This window comes from Geotrypetes seraphini, chromosome 3 (genome assembly GCF_902459505.1).
Source record: "Geotrypetes seraphini chromosome 3, aGeoSer1.1, whole genome shotgun sequence".
Taxonomy (NCBI): Eukaryota; Metazoa; Chordata; class Amphibia; order Gymnophiona; family Dermophiidae; genus Geotrypetes; species Geotrypetes seraphini.
The window spans coordinates 381,624,899-381,646,028 of record NC_047086.1 but is presented as its reverse complement, the minus strand read 5'-3'; the positions used below and the strand labels follow the sequence as shown (position 1 = coordinate 381,646,028).

At 44.2% G+C, this 21,130-nt stretch overlaps 1 protein-coding gene across 1 annotated transcript in view; it reads left to right on the top strand.

The window, feature by feature from the left end:
• Positions 1-21,130, top strand: part of MSH2 (mutS homolog 2) — a 259,559-nt gene that overhangs the window by 170,840 nt on the left and 67,589 nt on the right. The window contains exon 10 of the mRNA XM_033936364.1: positions 18,280-18,430. Within this exon, the coding sequence (XP_033792255.1) occupies positions 18,280-18,430 (151 nt within the window). The remainder of the gene's footprint in view (positions 1-18,279; positions 18,431-21,130) is intronic.

The following is a 21,130-nucleotide window of genomic DNA, read 5'->3' as shown; positions in this document are numbered from 1 at the left end:
AGATTAATTGGATCTTGTTTTGTCATCTTTTATTTTGCTTATTTTTCTCATTCCCTTCTTGCAAATGATTTTTTTTTTCAATGCTGCTTAGGATTTCGGCTTTAGGATTAGGGGGTCACCACTGCAGTGGTGGTTCTTATCCATACTTCCTGGACAGGGCCGGTACTAGACATGATAGGGCCCAGGGCAGACGCTAGGGCGGGGTCCCAAAGCTTGATTGCAAGCTTATTCCTCTTTCAACTTCAGGCAGGTAGGGGGCCACTAGTAACATCGGGGCCCAAGGCAATTGCCCTGTTTGCCCACCCCTAATGCTCTCAACCAAGTGGCAAAAAAACTGTTGGCAAAAAATAAAAATTGTCTCTTGCTGTCCTGACAATATCCAAAATGGTGCTCCTGGCCCAATAACCTCCCCTACCTCAAGCCCCAGAGGCATCAGAAACAGCTACTAATCTCTCTTCTTCCCTCCAGGTCCTGAAGCATTGCGGCAACCACCAATCTCTCTCCCTCCCTCCATTTCCAAAGCAGCAGTGCTAGTCCTGACAACCCCCTCCCTAACTCCATTCCCGAAGCAGCAGAGCCGGTTCTGACAATCCCCCATCCCTTTTTCTTCTTTCAATCACTCACCTGATGCTGTAGCGGATGAGAGGAAGCGCCCGTAAACAGGCAGCTTCTTGCAACAGAGGAAAGGCCCTGCCGGGTTTGGCCAGAAGCTGCCTGTTTACCAGTGCTTCCTGCTGCTGCAGTGTCGAGTGAGTGAGGGAGGAAGGGGGGTTGTCAGGACTGGCTCTGCTGCTTCAGGGAGGGAGGGGGGTAGTTGGGGCCAGCTCTGCTGCTTCGGGTAAGGGAGGGAAGGAGAAGGGGGGAAGAGAGAGTGGGGGGAGAAGGGGGGAAGAGAAAGTGACAAAAAAAAGGGAAGAAGATGCTGGACCTACAAATGGGGATGGGGGGAAAGGAGACACAACTATTTCTATATTAACTCTCAAATAACCCCGCCGCTTCTTACTGTCATCTGGGCACCGGCACCGGCATGTCCTGTGCGTTGGTGCCGGTGCCTGAAGATTGGCCTCCTCTTCTTGCTGGGCCTTGAGCATCTGCGCATGCTCAAGGCCTGCGAGTTCACGTTCTCTCCGACATATTGTAATCACAAAACAGAAAATAAAATTATTTTTCCTACCTTATCTTGTCTGGTTATTTTTCAAATCATGTGGTCCCATGTTGATCTGGTTGTCTTCTGATCAGGCTCTCCTTCTTTCTTCTTGCTATCCATCCATCTTCCTTCTCTGTCTTCCCCTTCTGTTTCCCCTGCGTGCTATTGACGGCGTGCCAATGTCCTGCGTGCTATTGACGGTGTACCGAAATATAGACGTATAATGAGATCAACAAGGAAAAAGTCCTGAAAACCAGACATGTTGGGTCTTCCTGGAGTGAAAAGAGAATCTCTAGATGAGTGGTTCCCAACCCTGTCCTGGAGGGACACCAGCCAGTCTGGTTTTTGGGATAGACCTAATGAATATGCATGAGAAAGATTTGCATATAATGGAGGTGACAGGCATTCAAATCTGCCCCGTACATATTCATTAGGACTATGCTGAAAACCCAACTGGCTGATGGTCCTCCAGAACAGGGTTGGGGACTACTGATCTAGATTTTAATCAGTCTTGAATAGTTTTCAGCCAAAACTGGTTTAGTGGCATTCCACTGAAAGAAAATGTGTCTCATGACTGACAAGGGAGTATCTCATACTGTTGAAAGAGGTAAAAATTTCAATTAGTAAAATGTGATTTGGTAACCCAGACAATTTTTATCTATTTTATATATGTAGTTTATGAATGTTTTGTTCAGTTATTATATATTTCTATGGGTTCCGTAACTAAAGCGCGCCAGACAAAGGCACGCCGACATTTGTGAACAGGACAAATGCGCTCTGCCATTTCCTGGGCTTTGAGGGCTTTCTGTTTGCGTTGTGAATGGGGGGTGTGGGTGGGGAACCCCCCCCCCCCAGTAAACTTACAAGTACCCGTGCTCCCATTGGGGGGTTGTTGGTTGGTGAGTGGAACTCCTCCCCCCGTACAGTGAAAACTCCCATTTTTTCGCACTTCAGGAGTTTTCAGTGTAGTGGGGGGGGGGGGGTTTCTCCCCAACATCCATCCAACGGGAGCGCGAGTACTTGTAAGTTAGCACATCCCCCTCACAGCGCAAAGGGGAAGGCCTGAAAGGCGGCGCGTATCTGTCCTACGCGCAAATGTCGCTACGCCTTTGTCCGGTGCGCTTTTGACGGGTCACCATTTCTATGTGACTCATTTGGAACCCACCTAGACTGAAAGATAGTGTAAAATATAATGTATTTTTTAAAATAAATAAATGTATCATCTCAATCCTGAGAAGTAGCTTTGGATGCCTTTGTTGTATGCCAAGGGTGCCCACAGATTTTTTGGCTTGTGAGCTACTTTTAAAATGACCAAGTCAAAAGGTTCATAGACAAAAGCGCGCAACGACAAAGGCGCGACGACAACCCAGCGCAGACAACTGAGCGCAAGGCGGAAGCGCGCCGAAGAAAAACAGTATTTTAAAGGGCTCCGACGGGGGGTGTGGGGGGAACCCCCCCACTTTACTTAACAGAGATCGCGCTGGCGTTGTGGGGGGGTTTGGGGGGTTGTAACCCCCCTCATTTACTGGAAACTTTACTTTTTCCTTCTTTTTTAGGGAAAAAGTGAAGTTTTCAGTATAATGTCAGAGCCCTTTAAAATACTGTTTTTTTTCGGTGCGCTTCCGCCTTGCGCTCAGTTGTCTGCGCTGGATTGTCGTCGTGCGCTTTTGACCTGTCACCAGTCAAAATGATCTACCAACAATAAAATTTTAAAAACCCAAAGCACACTGTATGCAGAGAAAATGTTAATTATCATTTGTATTCGGAGTTTTTTCAGAGGTCAAGGCAGATGACTTTAAAATATGTAATGTCACCTCAGTTAACAACTATAGAAAAATAGACAAATATACCCCCTCCCCTTTTACTAAACCGTGATAGCAGTTTTTAGCGCAGGAAACTGGGCTGAATGCCCCTCGCAGCTCCCGTCGCTAAAAATCACTATCGCGGTTTAGTAAAAGGGGACCGTAGTGCAAAATATAGACAGCAGATATAAATTCTCAAAACAGACACATTTTGATCACGATCGACCATTTGGGCACCCCTGTTGTATGCACTGTGCATTTTTAAGAGTACACTTATTATATTGAAAGAGAAGTGAACATTTATCATGTTGTTCTTGGGTGGGAGCATCGTACATTATAGAGCTCAGAGCTATTAAAAAGTCATCTGCTGAACTGATAGATGATTATATGGAGGGGGAGAGTTAACATAGGTGGAAAATGACTTGTAGCAAAAGGGGGGGACAGGCAAAGAGCAGCAGAATACTAGAATAAAGGGTGGTTTGAGTGGGCTGCAAAACAGGCAAATCACAGTAAATGGGGTATGAAAGCAGCGGTAGGATTCTTGCAGCGGAAAGCAACCAATTTGCATTACACAAACAATGAGTGCTGCCTTTCACTGCCCCAGCAGTTTCCAAGAAAAATCTACCTACATAGAAACATGATGGCAGATAAAGGCCAAATGGCCCATCTAGTGTGCCCATCCGCAGCATCCATTATCTCCTCTCCCTATTGGCTAAGGCTCTTAACACGTGCATTGTGAGGTCATAGAGCTTTGTGGTTATAGAAACATAGTCTACCAGAAAAATATGATAATACCACTTTTAAAGAAAGGTGCAACCACCACAACTTTTTTTCAAAAAAATTCACTCAGGAAAAGGCCTCAGAATAGGAGCCTACGCACAGTCCTATCTTTCAGCGTAGTTTTTGTTTGCTCCGTAGCTCCAGTCATTGGCCAGAAAAACCTGAGAGTAGATTTTAATAATTCAAATAGTTTTTATAATAAATATTTTTATATACTTTTTAAATAATTTTTATAAATAGTTTTAAATATGTAAGATAACTTCTTCTTATAACAATGGATGCAACACTTCCTTAGTCTGAAAAAGCTAGCAACTAGGCACTTATCTCAGCATTTGTTTGTGTGCTGTCATGTTGCCAGATTACTGCCACTGCCTGCCAACGTTTCGTGGATATAGCAATTGGTCCACTGCTTCAGGGCCAGAGGCAGAAGCGTTCAAGCATCTCAGGGCATACCACTCAATGTCATCTGGGAATTCTTTTCTCTGCATTCAAACCTTTGCTGTACATATATGGACATACGGGATCTCCACGTATCTGCAAAGATTAATATCCACATCAGACTGCAAGCCAGGTCTGAGTTCCAGGCGAAAAGTGAGAAAAGAAGCACAAACGAGCCCTTGCACATGAGTTTGCAGGCAAGGTTTCGGAGAGCTGCATCTTCTGGTCAGAGATCTAGGCTCCTGCAACTCTGCCTGAGTTTGTTGCCATGAGGTGGACTGTTGCTTCCTGGTTCTCTGTGGCTGGAGTCTGCTGCTTTCTTTTTGCTGCGTGGCTCTGTCTTGCTGGGTTTGGAGCATGTGTGCAACTCAGGCAGAGTTGCAGGAGCCTAGATCTCTGACCAGAAGATGCAGCTCTCCGAAACCTTGCCTGCAAACTCATGTGCAAGGGCTTGTTTGTGCTTCTTTTCTCACTTTTCGCCTGGAACTCAGACCTGGCTTGCAGTCTGATGTGGATATTAATCTTTGCAGATACGTGGAGATCCCGTATGTCCATATATGTACAGCAAAGGTTTGAATGCAGAGAAAAGAATTCCCAGATGACATTGAGTGGTATGCCCTGAGATGTTTGAACGCTTCTGCCTCTGGCCCTGAAGCAGTGGACCAATTGCTATATCCACGAAACGTTGGCAGGCAGTGGCAGTAATCTGGCAACATGACAGCACACAAACAAATGCTGAGATAAGTGCCTAGTTGCTAGCTTTTTCAGACTAAGGAAGTGTTGCATCCATTGTTATAAGAAGAAGTTATCTTACATATTTAAAACTATTTATAAAAATTATTTAAAAAGTATATAAAAATATTTATTATAAAAACTATTTGAATTATTAAAATCTACTCTCAGGTTTTTCTGGCCAATGACTGGAGCTACGGAGCAAACAAAAACTACGCTGAAAGTTCAGTCTGTGATAGGACTGTGCGTAGGCTCCTATTCTGAGGCCTTTTCCTGAGTGAATTTTTTTGAAAAAAAGTTGTGGTGGTTGCACCTTTCTTTAAAAGTGGTATTATCATATTTTTCTGGTAGAATATTTCTTGAGCCACTTCGGGTGATAATTTTTGACTTGTGTATAGAAACATAGTAACACGATAGCAGATAAAGGCCAAATGGCCCATCCATTCTGCCCATCTGCAGTAACCATTATTCTTTTCCTCTCTAAGAGATCCCACGTGCCTATCCCAGGCCCTTTTGAATTCAGACTCAGTCTCTGTCTCCACCACCTCTTCTGGGAGACTTCCACGCATCTACCACCCTTTCTGTAAAAAAGTATTTCCTCAGATTACTCCGGAGCCTATCACCTCTTAACTTCATCCTATGCCCTCTCATTGCAGAGTTTCCTTTCCATGAAAGAGACTCGACTCATGCATATTTACACCACGTAGGTATTTAAATGACTCTATCATATCTCCCCTCTCCCGCCTTTCCTCCAAAGTATACTGATTAAGATCTTTTAAGTCTGTCTCCATTCGCCTTATAACGATGACCACGCACCATTTTAGTAGCCGTCCTCTAGACCATCTCCATCCTTTTTATATCTTTTTGAAGGTGCGGCCTCCAGAATTGTACACAATATTCTAAATGAGGTATCACCAAAGTCTTATACAGGGGCATCAATGCCTCCTTTTTCCTACTGGCCATACCTCTTCCTATGCAACCTAGCATCCTTCTAGCTTTCACCACCACCTTTCAGGAGTGAGTTAGAGGTGGGAGAGATAGTGGAAAAGAGAGAATTTTGCTATATGTGAATATGAGGCTTGCATGTCTATTATGTCTACTTTTGACTGGATGTCTTAATACTTAGATTAAAGAAGATTAAAGCAGTTTGGTTAGAAAACATATTTTCTTTATTAATGCGTAGCCACATACAGTCTTAACATCCTGGGTTTGTTTTTCTTTCTTGCTTTGCAGAAATGTATTTTCTCTGTGGCAAACGCTTTAAATTTCTTTTACACTTGTTTATGATCAAGGGAATGTGTGTATTTGGTCTAGGAAGGCCAGCGGGGACATTTATGTACCCCAGTAGTAGAAAACAGATCTTTATGATCATTCAAGGTAATAAAATATACTTTCTGTGTACCTGACTGCAGTGAGACAGAAGGAAAAAAAAAAAAAAACAGCAGAAATATATTGCAAAGTAGAAAATGCTATAAAATCTGGCCTCTTTAGGTCTGACAGAGGCCAATCTGCATATTCCCATCTTTTCAGACCACAGGAAATATATGCGGTTCCATATTATGAAACAACACTTCCAGTTCTCTGCCATTTGGACTGGTTATGACACCACGAAACTTCACTAAGGTGATGGTTGTAGTGGCAGCTTACCTCCGTGAGGAAGGTATACAACTGCATCCACATCTGGACGATTGGCTGACTTGAGTCCTGTTCACAACCAAAGGCAGGAGAGCAGTGAGATGTATGGTCCAGCTCCTCCAGACCCTAGGCTGGGTCATAAATTTCCATAAGAGTCACCTGGAACTGTCATGGTCCCTGGAGTACCTGGGCATATGTTTCTCTACAAAGGAGAACATGGCTTTCCTCCCAGAGGCTCGCAGACTGAAGCTTGCAGGACAAGCCAGCACAGACAACTTGGCAGTACTTGCAGGTACTGGGCTCTGTGGTGGCACCAATAGACGTGGTCCCTTGTATGCCCCGTACATGAAGTGCTCTTATGCTGCAAACGGATGTGTTGCTGATGCTGCTTTCTTGGACAGCCTCAGCGCATTAACAGCCTGAGCTGGTGGCTATAGTCATAGTCTCTGACGCGAGGAAAGCCACTTCACATTTCCTTCTGGGTGAGACTGATGACAGCAGCTCATTGCAAGGGGCATCCGGTGCAGGGGCATTGGTCCTATACACATAAGTGGTTAATTTTCTTTCTATGAGACAATCCCACCCCCATCCCTCTCTTTCTCACTTACCCGAAGCGGCATCTGGTGAGCAGGGGATGGTAAACAGGCTGCTTCTGGCCAGCCCCGGAAGGGTGTTTCCTTTGCCGCATCACTTCCAGCACAGCAGAGGAAAGGCCCTACTGGGGCTGGCATGAAGCATCCTGTTTACAGTGCTTCCTCTGCTCACCTGCTGCCTCTAGTGCTTTGGGTAAGTAAGTGAGGAGGTGGGGTTGTCAATATTGGTTCTGCTGCTTTGGGGGCCGGAGGGAGGGGGGTTGTCAGGATTGGCTGCCTAATGCTTTGGGACCGGAGGGAGGGAGAGAGAATTGTTGCTGTAAGGGGGCCAGACCTGTGCTGAGGGAGTGGAGGGTAGACCAAAAGTGGTGGGGAGGGGGGGAGGAAGGGACATGGATACTGGTCCTGCAGGGGGAGGGGAGATGGATGGATACTGGACCCATAAGTGGGGGGGGGGGGAGAAGGGGAGGAGAGAACGTGGGAGAGAAGAGGGGAGAGAAGATGACCCAGAAAGAAGGGACGAACAGATGCTGGACCTACAAGTGGTGGTGAGGGGGGATGATAGAGTGAGGTGGGAAGGGAGACAAAACTATTTTTACAGTAACTCTCAAGCAACCAGAATCTACAGTTATCTGGCATCCACTAATCCCCTGGGTGCCGGATAACTGAGAGTTTACTATATTAGAAACATAGAATGATGGCAGATAAAGGCCTATCTAATCTGCCCATCTGCAGTAACCATTATCTCTTTCTCTCTCCGAGAAACCCCACATTCCTATCCCAGGCCCTTTTGAATTATATCGGTCCAAACAGTGTGAATATTATGAAGTTACTAAAACTATTAAAAGCTTATTGATAGAACAATAAAAACAGTTCCAGGTATATTGAGAGAATTACTTCCTATTGTTACTAAAATATCTCCCTCGCTGTCATTGAATGTTTCAAATATCTACGCGTCAAGAATTTGCTGAAAGGTTTCAAGAAGAGAAGAATATTCAAGAGAATATTGTGTCATCGTTCAATGTTAATGTTTCTGCTAGAAAATTTGATGGTGCTGAAAAATAGGATTCATTTACTACAGTGTCAGCAAGTCATGTTTCCTGTGTAATTCAGTTTTTAAAAAATAATACTTCATGTGCTTTGAACGTTTGTTCTACTGTAGTAATGAAGGCAGTTTGGGATATCATCTCTGAATCTATTCAGTAATATTTTACTAGTCTATTTTATAACTAGGTGTTACAGAAAACACATTGGGAATGATGGCATACAACAGATGTTATTTCCTCTTTCCTTTTCCCTTCATAGGAATAAGGGTAAGACTTATAGTCCCACCAACCCCAGGGACCACTATTCATATATAGAGACCCATATAATCAGAACTACTCAAATCAAGTCACTTCACAACCAATCAAGATGACCTTTATTCTATGCAATCACTGTGGTGCTTTAATTCCAAGACATACAATTTGGAGGCTTAAGGCTTGCCCCATCTGTCTTCAACTTGCCAGTATTAAGGAGGAGCTCTGCAAACTTAAACAGGAATTGAATACAATTAAAGCAGCTTCCATCACTCCACAAAATTATACCAACTTACCACCTCTACCTCAAAGAATAAAACAGCCCAGGAATAAATGGGTCACAGTAGGCTCAGGAAGACTGCGACATGTAACACAGAAACATCCACCTTCACTAATATTACCTCTACAGAATTCCTTTGCTCCACTAGTGCACTGCGATACTCAGGAAAACAGAAGGGAGGTGGGACTGGAACCAATGAAGGTAACTCAAGAGAACAAGCGCACCCTAAGTACAAATAAAAAAGCCAAAAACAGAAAACTATTACTGTTGGGGGATTCCATCATCAGAGGCATTAACCTTGGAACACAGGGCGAGGAGACCAAAATAGTGAAATGTCTTCCAGGATCCTCAGCTACCAGGAGTTCCAGGCAAATACTGACTATAATTAAGGAAGAAACTAAGGATTTTAACACTGATGTTGTTATCCATCTGGGAACAAATGACCTGGCCAACAACTCCACACTTGCAGTACAGAAAGCTTTTCGGGAGCTTGGTGAGGGCGTGAAACCTTTTGTAAAGACTTTAGCTTTTTCTGAAATACTGCCTGCATATGGAAAGGGAGAGCAAAGAGTGAAAAACACAGAGGACTTTAATAGATGGCTCAGAGCCTGGTGTCATCAAGAAGGCTTCAGGTACATAGGAGGATGGGGAAATACATGGAAGGACAAGAAGCTATATTGCACAGATGGGCTACATATTACTACAGCAGGAAAAAGAAACCTTGCAGAGAAATTTAGACAATATTTTTCTAGGCATTTAAACTAGAAGGTAGGGGTGGTGTATGTACGAAGGACAATTATAGAGACCACCCCCGGCAAAAGAAAAGATGTGATAGTAGTAAAGGCTGCAACATAAGCAATATCAGCAACTCATTTCTTAGTATTGCAACGGAAAGTGAAACGACACAAAAATCCATACGAAAAAGGAGATTATCGCTGAAAAATAGCTGGAAAGCGATGACCACAAATGCTCGCAGTCTAAGCAACAAAGTTCATGATCTGCAAGCCCTGATATTAGAGGCAGATCTAGATATTGTTGCTATCACAGAGACATGGTTCAGTGAATCACATGGATGGGATGCAAACATACCGGGATATAATCTTTTTAGGAAGGACAGAGATGGTCATAAAGGTGGAGGAGTAGCTCTCTATGTAAAGATCAATATCCAAGCGACCGAAACGCAAGGGACCTGGGGAGAGGAAGAAGCGATATGGATTGCTCTGAAAAGAGAAGATGGAACTTCTATCTACGTGGGTAGTCTACAGACCTCCGACTCAATCGCAGCAAATTGATAAGGATCTGATTGTGGATATCCAAAAGTTTGGAAGGAAAGAGGAGGTTCTGCTGTTGGGAGATTTCAACCTGCCGGATGCGGACTGGAATGTTCCGTCTGTGGAATCGGAAAGAAGTAGGGAGATTGTAGATGCCTTTCAAGAGGTTCTGCTCAGACAAATGGTGACGGAACCCACAAGGGAAAAAGCGATATTGGATCTGGTCCTCACAAATGGAGAGAGTATCTCTAATGTTCGAGTGGGTGCTCACCTGGGTAGTAGCGATCATCAAACGGTTTGGTTTGATCAAACGGTTTGGTTTGATATAACGGCTAAAGTGGAGAGCAGCCGCACGATACTTAAAGTCCTAGATTTCAAACGTATGGACTTTAATGCAATGGGAAAGTACCTGAAGAAAGAGCTGATAGGATGGGAGGACATAAGAGAAGTGGAAAGACAGTGGTCTAAGCTGAAAGGAGCAATAAAAATGGCTACGGACTTTATGTGAAGAAAATCAATAAAAACAAGAGAAAAAGGAAGCCGATATGGTTCTCCAACCTAGTGGCTGAGAAAATAAAGGCGAAAGAGTTGGCATTCATGAAATATAAAAAAACCCAAGAAGAGGAGAGCTGAAAGGACTACAGGGTGAAACTGAAAGAAGCCAAGAGAGAGATATGTTTGGCGAAGGCACAGGCGGAAGAACAAATGGCTAAAAATGTAAAAAAGGGAGATAAAAATTTTTTCAGTTATATTAGTGAAAGGAGGAAGATAAAAAATGGAATTGCTAGGCTAAAAGATGCTGGGAACAAATATGTGGAGAGTGATGAGGAGAAAGCAAATGTGCTAAACAAATACTTCTGTTCTGTGTTCACAGAAGAAAATCCTGGAGAAGGACCGAGATTGTCTGGCAAAGTTACACGAGAAAATGGAGTAGATTCTGCACCGTTCACGGAGGAGGGTGTTTATGAGCAACTTGAAAAACTGAAGGTGGACAAAGCGATGGGACCAGGCGGGATCCATCCCAGGATACTAAGGGAGCTCAGAGAGGTTCTGGCGAGTCTTATTAAAGACTTGTTCAACAAATCTCTGGAGACGGGAGTGATTCCTGGGGATTGGAGGAGAGCGGATGTGGTCCCTATTCATAAAAGTGGTCAAGGGATGAAGCAGGAAACTACAGGCCGGTGAGCCTCACTTCAGTTGTTGGAAAAATAATGGAAGTGTTGCTGAAAGAAAGGATAATGTACTTCCTTGAATCTAATGGGTTACAGGATCAGAGGCAACATGGCTTTACAAAAGGTAAATCGTGCCAAACGAACCTGATTGAATTTTTTGATTGGGTGACCAGAGAGCTGGATCGAGGACATATGCTAGATGTAATTTACTTGGATTTCAGCAAAGCCTTTGATACAGTTCCTCATAGGAGGCTGTTGAACAGACTTGAAGGGCTGAAGTTAGGATCCAAAGTGGTGAACTGGGTCAGAAACTGGCTGTCGGACAGACGCCAGAGGGTGGTGGTTAATGGAAGTCGCTCGAAGGAAGGAAAGGTGACTAGTGGAGTCCCTCAGGGTTCGGTGCTGGGGCCAATCCTGTTCAATATGTATGTGAGTGACATTGCTGAAGGGTTAGAAGGAAAAGTGTGCCTTTTTGCAGATGATACCAAGATTTGTAACAGAGTAGACACCGAAGAGGGAGTGGAAAATATGAAAAAGGATCTGCAAAAGTTAGAGGAATGGTCTAGAACATAAGAACATAAGAAGTTGCCTCCACCGGGTCAGACCGAGGTCCATCCCGCCCAGCGGTCCGCTCCCGCGGCGGCCCATCAGGTCTGCGACCTGTGAAGTGGTTTCTGACCACTTCTATAACCTACCTCAAGTTCTATCTGTACCCCTCTATCCCTTTATCCTCCAGGAACCTATCCAAACCCTTCTTGAATCCCTGTACAGAGTTCTGGCCTATCACTTCCTCCGGAAGCGCGTTCCATGTGTCTACCACCCTCTGCGTAAAAAAGAATTTTCTAGCATTTGTTCTAAACCTGTCCCCTTTCAATTTCTCCGAGTGACCCCTAGTGCTTGTGGCTCCTCTCAGTTTGAAGAATCTGTCCTTATTTACTCTCTCTATGCCCTTAAGGATTTTGAAGATTTCTATCATGTCCCCTCTAAGTCTCCTCTTCTCCAGGGAGAACAGCCCCAGCATTTTTAACCTGTCAGCGTATGGAAAATTTTCCATACCTTTTATCAGCTTAGTCGCCCTCCTCTGCACTCCCTCGAGTACCGCCATGTCCTTCTTGAGGTACGGCGACCAATATTGAACACAGTACTCCAGGTGCGGGCGCACCATTGCGCGATACAGCGGCATGATGACTTCCTTCGTCCGGGTTGTGATACCCTTTTTGATGATGCCCAGCATTCTGTTTGCTTTCTTTGAGGCTGTCGCACATTGCGCCGATGGTTTCAGTGATGAGTCGACCATCACCCCCAGGTCCCTTTCCAGGTTACTCACCCCTAGCAGTGTTCCCCCCATTTTGTAGTTGAACATCGGGTTCTTTTTCCCTACATGCATGACCTTGCATTTCTCTACGTTAAAACTCATTTGCCACTTTTTTGCCCAGTCTTCCAGTCTCGTTAGGTCCCTTTGTAGGTCTTCGCAGTCTTCCGTGTTTCTAACCCTGCTGCAGAGTTTGGTGTCAACAGCAAATTTGATAACCTCACATTTTGTCCCCGTCTCCAGATCGTTAATAAATATATTGAATAGTAGAGGTCCCAGCACCGACCCCTGCGGAACTCCGCTCGTGACCCATTGCCAATCTGAGTATTGGCCTTTGACTCCAACCCTCTGTTTCCTGCCCGCTAGCCAGTGTTTGATCCATCGGTAGATATCCCCTTGCACCCCGTGGTTCCACAGTTTTTTAAGTAGCCATTCGTGAGGTACCTTGTCGAAGGCTTTTTGGAAGTCAAGGTAAATGATGTCTATGGATTCACCCTTATCCATCTGACTGTTTATTCCCTCAAAGAAGTACAGCAAGTTCGTGAGGCACGACCTTCCCTTGCAGAAGCCATGCTGGCTCGCCTTCAGTTGTCCATTGTTTTCTATGTGTTCGCAGATTGTGTCCTTTACCATTGCTTCCATCATCTTTCCAGGAACCGAGGTCAAGCTCACAGGCCTGTAGTTTCCCGGGTCACCCCTTGATCCCTTCTTAAAGATGGGCGTAACATTTGCTATTTTCCAGTCCTCTGGGATCTCCCCAGTTTTTAGGGAGAGGTTACATATTTGGCGAAGTGTCTCTGCTATTTCGTTTCTCAGTTCTTTTAGTACCCTTGGGTGGATGCCGTCCGGGCCTGGTGATTTGTCACTCTTTAGTCTGTCTATCTGTCTGAGGACATCCTCTTTGCTTACCTCTAGTTGTACCAGCCTTTCGTCGTGTTCTCCGTTTATAATCACCTCGGGTTCTGGGATATTGGATGTGTCCTCTCTGGTGAAGACCGACGAGAAGAATTTGTTTAACCTTTCAGCTATCTCTTTTTCCTCCTTTATCGCTCCTTTCCTGTCTCCGTCGTCCAGTGGTCCCACTTCCTCTCTGGCTGGTTGTTTCCCTTTCACATACCTGAAGAAGGGTTTGAAGTTTCTTGCTTCTCCTGCCAGTCTTTCCTCATATTCTCTCTTTGCCTTCCTGACCTCTCTATGACATTCTTTCTGGTGTCTTTTGTGCTCTTCCTGGTTTTCCTTTGTTGGATCCTTTTTCCATTTCTTGAAGGATGATTTCTTGTCGCTTATCGCCTTTTTAACCGCAGATGTTATCCATGCTGGGTTTCTAGTTCGATTTTTTTTGCACCCTTTCCTAAACCTTGGGACGCACAGGTCTTGTGCCTCGAGCACTATGCCTTTAAGCAGTGTCCAGGCTTCCTTTACGGTCTTCACCTTCCCTGAGTTGCTGCTGAGCTTTTTTCCTACCATTTTCCTCATGTCCTTGTAGTTTCCCTTTCTGAAGTTGAGTGCTGTCGTTTTGGTTCTTTTCACCTTTGATGTTCCCATGTTTAATTTGTACTGGATCATGTTGTGATCACTGTTCCCTAATGGTGCTATTACCACCACTTCCTTTGCGGGTCCTTCTAGTCCGTTGAGGATTAGGTCTAGAGTGGCATCCCCTCGCGTTGGTTCTGTGACCAGCTGCTCCATGAAACAGTCCCTTATCGCCTCTAGGAATTTAGTTTCTCTCGTGCAGTTTGAGTGCCCAATGTCCCAGTCTATTCCCGGATAGTTGAAATCCCCCATAACTACCACCCTTCCACTTTTGCACACCTGCCTCAGTTCGGCCTCCAGTGCCAGGTCGTTTGCTTCTGACTGTCCTGGTGGGCGATAATACAATCCCAATTTGATGTCAGCTCCTTCTCCTCCTGTTAACTTAACCCATAGTGACTCCAGACTGTCTGCCCTTATTGTTGTTTCTGTTCTGGATGATGGAATGGAGTCCTTTATATACAGTGATATTCCTCCCCCCTTTTTGTGTGCTCTGTCCTTCCTGTAGAGTTTATACCCTGGAAGGGCCACATCCCATTTGTTGTCCTCTGTCCACCATGTCTCTGTGATTCCTATTATGTCTATGTCCTTATTTCCGGCTATAACTTCTAGCTCCCCCATTTTAGTCCTTAGGCTCCTAGCATTTGTATATAGGCAATTTAAGTCCCAGTTTGTTACCTTTTCTTTTGGATCTACTCTTGATTTGTTGCTCCTGCTGGTCTCCTCACGTGTTGCCTCCTGTGGTGTGTCTATCCCATCCTCTGCCCGCTTTTTTGTTCTTTGATAGCCCTCTGGGTCCTGCTGTTTCCTCCTTGTCTTGCTCTTTATTTCTAGTTGCCTCTCGGGTCCCTGTGCTGCATCTTTGGGTTTATGTCCATAAAGTGTCCATTTTGTCTCTAGTCCACTATCGCCATTTCCTGTTTCAGTATCCTTGCTTGATACTGTGGTCCGATGTGTCGAGGTCAGATCGACTATCGGCTTTCCCCTTGTTATCAGTTTAAAGTCATGTCTATGCAGGTCTGGATGTTACGTGCCAGCATCCTCGTCCCAGCCGTGCTCAAATGCAGTCCGTCTCTCCTGTAGAGCTTGTTTTTCCCCAGGAAGGTTGACCAGTTCCATACAAAGAGGAAACCTTCCTCGTCACACCATCGCCTCAGCCATCCATTTGTTGCTTGCAGCTCGGTCTGCCTCTTCGCATCTGCTCTTGGTACTGGCAGGATCTCTGAAAAGGCTATCCTCCCTGTTCTCAGCTTCAGCTTCTAATGCCTGGCAACTAAAATTCAATGCAAAGAAATGCAGAGTAATGCATTTGGGGATTAATAATAGGAAGGAACCGTATATGCTGGGAGGAGAGAAGCTGATATGCACGGACGGGGAGAGGGACCTTGGGGTGATAGTGTCCGAAGATCTAAAGGCAAAAAAACAGTGTGACAAGGCAGTGGCTGCTGCCAGAAGGATGCTGGGCTGTATAAAGAGAGGCGTAGTCAGTAGAAGGAAGAAGGTGTTGATGCCCCTGTACAGGTCATTGGTGAGGCCCCACTTGGAGTATTGTGTTCAGTTTTGGAGACCGTATCTGGCGAAAGACGTAAGAAGACTTGAGGCGGTCCAGAGGAGGGCGACGAAAATGATAGGAGGCTTGCGCCAGAAGACGTATGAGGAGAGACTGGAAGCCCTGAATATGTATACCCTAGAGGAAAGGAGAGACAGGGGAGATATGATTCAGACGTTCAAATACTTAAAGGGTATTAACGTAGAACAAAATCTTTTCCAGAGAAAGGAAAATGGTAAAACCAGAGGACATAATTTGAGGTTGAGGGGTGGTAGATTCAGGGGCAATGTTAGGAAATTCTACTTTACGGAGAGGGTAGTGGATGCCTGGAATGCGCTCCCGAGAGAGGTGGTGGAGAGTAAAACTGTGACTGAGTTAAAAGAAGCGTGGGATGAACACAGAAGATTTAGAATCAGAAAATAATATTAAATATTGAACTAGGCCAGTTACTGGGCAGACTTGCACGGTCTGTGTCTGTGTATGGCCGTTTGGTGGAGGATGGGCAGGGGAGGGCTCCAATGGCTGGGAGGGTGTAGATGGGCTGGAGTAAGTCTTAACAGAGATTTTGGCAGTTGGAACCCAAGCACAGTACCGGGTAAAGCTTTGGATTCTCGCCCAGAAATAGCTAAGAAGAAAAATTACAAAAAAAAAAAATTTAAATTGAATCAGGTTGGGCAGACTGGATGGACCATTCGGGTCTTTATCTGCCGTCATCTACTATGTTACCATGTGTATAAATATAATCCACAGATAAGGGGAGAGAAGTGCATTTTCTAGCAATTCATGTCTGAAACACACACATTTTTCACTTCTGTGGATTTTGCAGGATTTTCCAAAATAAGCGCACATACTTTCAGAATTATCCCGCTGATGATGATCTCACCCATTTATACCAAGTTATCTGGGTATATTTACTGAAAATTCATAAATACCTCTTATTCCAAGTGATAAATATCCGTTGTGATATATGAGTCAACCACTCTTAATAGCTATAAATTTCATAACTTTACTGAAGCTTCGGACCTCAGAAACGCCACTCATTGCTCAAATGTTTATCATAGCGATAAGCTTGATGTGTTGTCTCCTCACTGGCCCACTTTTTTATCCTAATCGGATTTCAATATTTAAAGAGCAGTTTTTAAAGTGCAACAGTTTCAAAGTGCTTAAAAAAATGCCTTAAAGTGTTACTAGTCAAATACTTTTACATATGTACTAAAGGTTTATGACTTATCTCAGATTTTATGATCGGGGAAACTCAGACCTCACATGTTTCGCGTATTCAGAGCTTTATCAAGGATAGTTTCCCACAATCACTCCGTCGGCACCCAACCATTCATTTACATTGTGGATAAAAAAGTGGGCCAGTGAGGAGACAACACGTCAAACTTATCACTATGTTAAACATTTGAGCGATGAATGGTGTTTATGAGGTCTGAAGCTTCAGTAAAGTTATGAAATTTATAGCTATTAAGAGTGGTTGAATCATATATCACAAGGGATATTTATCACTTGGAATAAGAGATATTTATGAGCTATATGCAATTCCAAGTTAGAGTACTATTGAAGAAATAACCATCTTAGTGGGACTTACTGAAAATTCATAAGCACTTGTCATTCAGAACCCCACCCCAACCCTATCTCCAAGAATGCAAAATGGGCACTGACGTCCCGGATTCTGTAACCATCATATGCCTTAAAAGCGGCCGCTGATCGCGTGCCAGTCACGTAACAGCGCTTGGTATGGAATCACACCTACGGCAAAGGTAGGCACTGGAAATATAGGCCAGAGTTTTCCAGGCCTACATTTCCGGTACCTACCTTTGTCAGTACTTTAGGCCACCTGATGCCACTTCTGGCATTAGCCACGCCCACAGTGGCATTAGATGGCCTAAAGCACCTACGGAGGTGCGATTCTGGTGCTGATTTTTTTAGGTGCCAGAAGACGCCTTGAAACTCAGTTAAAAACGTCATTTTAATAACCTTTTAATAAATGCCTTTTAATACACATAAACATATCTTTTTGGTCTAGCATTTTTTTGAAAATATTGGGAGTAGAGTCCTCTTTTTGACAACTATTTAGACTTTAATTAATTTTAAATTTTAATTCTTCATTTTGATTTTGGATTTTCTTTTCTTTTTTTTTCTTTTCTATGTTTTAATGGCGTTCCTTTCTCTTTTTTTATTATTTGTAAACTGTGCTGTTGCCAAACCGAACTTCAGTCAAAAATTTTTAATAAACATAAAACATTTAAACGGTGTGATTTTGTTGTTTTTTTTTACTGACCTTGAGTGCCTAATGGTGTCTAAAAATTTGGTGCTGGTTAGATAATCTGGGCCTATATGCCTTTTTTATCCACATACAGTACCCCCCCCCCCCCCCTGATATTCACAGGGGTTCTGTTCCAGGAACCCCCGCAAATATTGAAAAACTGCAAATACGGTTTTTCGCCTGGAGAGGCAGGAGAGGGCAGCTGGAGCGCCAGCAAGTAAAAGGAAATCACTCGCGGTATGCTCTGACCGCCTCTTTCTGTACTAAAGTCAGGCTACACCAATCAGGAGCTGCTTTGACACGCAGAAAGAGGCGGTCGGAGAATGCCGCAAATTCGCGGGGGAACACTGTATAGGGCAGACAATTCGTAAAAGATTATTGTCTCAGGTAAAGCAGTACCTATGGAAATGACTTTGACAACTGTCCTTGTGGTCGTATAATATGTATTTTCCCGTCCTTTCAACAAAATAGGTTTGGAGGCTGCTAAGACTATAAAACTGGAGTCCAATTCTCAGTTGGGGCATTACTTCCGTGTCACTTGCAAGGAGGAGAAAGCACTGCGAAACAACAAGAGATTCAGTACTCTAGATATTCAGAAGAATGGCGTGAGATTTACCAACAGGTACTGGTGCATCTTTTTCTCTCTTAAATAATATGAGTCTGTTGAATAGCATTTTCTGCTATGATGCTTGAAATCCTTTTTCAGTGGTATAATATGTATTTGGTTATATGTTTGTGATTTGTTTTAGATTGTTATTGTTTGTTATGATTTTATGGGTGGTGTTTTGTTCTCAGCTTAGGTTTGATAGGTAGATTATAAATGTTTTAAATAAATAAATAAGTAGTGTTAGGAAGAACTGGAGGGAAAATGTTTTCAACCTCAAATATTGAATAAGCAAGATGTGCAAGTCCATTTATACCTTTCAGACATCAGAGTGGGTTAATTGGACCTTTTGGTTTTGGTTCAGTTAGTAAAAATTGTGATCCCTTTGTGAGATGTGTTGCTGACCCCGAGTGGATACAGATGTACAGGGCTCCCCCGTGAATTTGCGGTCCTGGTCATTCGCGGTATTTTCCGACTGCGAATGACCGGGCAGGAGAGGGCAGCCGGAGCACCGACGAGTGAAGGAAATCACTCGCGGTATCCTCCGACCGCCTCTTCCTGTACTAAAGTCGGGCCTCACCAATCAGGAGCTGCTGACTCCACTCTCCATTTACTTTGCAGGGCAAGGGGGTGCAGGCTATTCCAGGCTAAGCAAAGCCCAGTCCACACCGAGGTCCGCCGTAACACCAGGCACCCCTCCCAAAGCAGAAGACGCAGCCACATCTTGGGATGTAGGCACTCCTGGTATATCAGTCTCCAAACATGACGAAGCTCCCATGGGTAGAGGTTTATGGACACGGGCAACGCCCTTTCGCTTCCCCAGTACTACAGGGTGCAACACGTTGAATCAGTCCATGAACAAGAAAGCTCCTCTCAAGCATCCTCCTCCAACACCATCTTGGCTCCTGGTGGATTTGGGATACTCTTCATCTGGTTTCTCCTCAGAGGCCTGTCTGATATAGATGACCCTACAGCATAGCCCTCAGAGTCACTGAAACACAAAAGTCCCCCTCCACCACTACAAGGTGGTGTCCCTTCGGAGGGAAGAGCTACCAGATTCTTGATGAGGGAACTAGCTCTTTTGAGGCCAGTAGGGCACTATGAGAACTTGTGCAGAACTCTTCATACGCGAACAATTGGAGATTAAGCACAGAGAAATGACTTAGTTGACTGAATTGCCAGGGCACGTGAAGCTAGGAGGAAGGAGGAAAGAAGAACGGATCAGCTGATGGGAGGTTTTTGCAGTTTCTTCATTGGCTAAAAGGTTGAGCTGAGGTATCCTCGCTCCTGAAAGGAAACTTGGAAGTACTGCATTCAAGGATTGTTTAATATTTTATTTATGAAGTTATAGAATAATATACTCAAGTAGAAACTGGAAAAGAAATATGAGCTGTTAAACATGTGGTAAAAAAAAAATAATCTAAAAACGCATTGATTTCTAAGAGGACAAAAAACAAGTTTCTGTTACTGCTTGAATAAAGTGACAATATGACGAACGGTCCTATATAATACAAAAACGTAAGAGAGAAAACAAATAAAACTGAAGCAGCTGCTCATCAATTATTCACGGAAAGCAAAGGGTTCCCAGTCTTGGATGTGGAATCAAGGACTTTAACACTTAAAAAGAATGACATTTGGGATACCTCCAAAAATAATGTTCAACAGGTAGATCGCGGAGGGGGGGTCAATGGTAGATCACCAGCCCCACTTGGCTCCATCTCTCCAGCAGCTCGCCCCGTCGCTAGGAGAGAGCTCGTGCTGGCAGGTCGTCTACCGAGGGCTTGCTGCCACTGCTGATCCTTTGCTTGTCTTTTTTTCCTGCCTGCAGGTGTATTGGGGGTGCTGCTTGTTATCGTACCAATAGTTTGTGGGTACCGTAGGGAGTCGCCGCCCGCACCCCGTGACGATACGCCACAGGCCCAACGTCATACCTGGTCTCCTGCCTCTTAGAATCACCCATTCCTGCTTCCGCCCCAACACCCCTTAGAAGTGTGTTATTTACCAGGCGATATCCATTTGCCCAGGCTTTACCTGAATACACTTACCGTATTAGTTGTGTCGTGTGCTGGTCGTTGGGTCGCTTTATAGTTCGCTTTCATGAAACGTTTTCGAGCAGACACAACAAAGTGTCAAGAATTTGGTGATTTTGGCGGGCTTTTCCAATTTTGTTCTAACTTGCCTATGCCTTGCCTTCGAATTGGTTCAAACCACTCTGCAATTTTATTTTGCCTAGCCTTTGCGTTGATTACGCACTGCAATCAACACAAGCCTCCTTGAAAGTAGGGCCTTTCAGTTTCAAGGAGTGTTGAGCCAGCCAAACTATCTGTTGAAACAAAAGAATCTTGAACATAAGAAGAGGCAGAAGATAGTTCAATATGCCTTAGTCAAAACTGGTAAAGCCTCTTTAGCAAAACCCAGAATCTCAAAGTGATTCTTCAACATCTCCTGTACAGAAGTATCGTTTTTTTCTTTGGAAAATTAACAACTTCAGGGAGAGGAGGAGATAGTGGAGGCTGTAGATGGGCAGACTGGATGGGCCATTTGGCCTTTATCTGCCGTCATATTTCTCTGTTTCTATGTAACTTAAGTCATTAATCCTTAACCCTTTCAGGATCATAAGGATCGTAGGCCAATTTTTGTGGGTTTGACGACATTTTTATGGTAAAAAGGGCTTGCAGATGCCAAAAAATTGATTTTTTTTTGTGAAATATCATTATT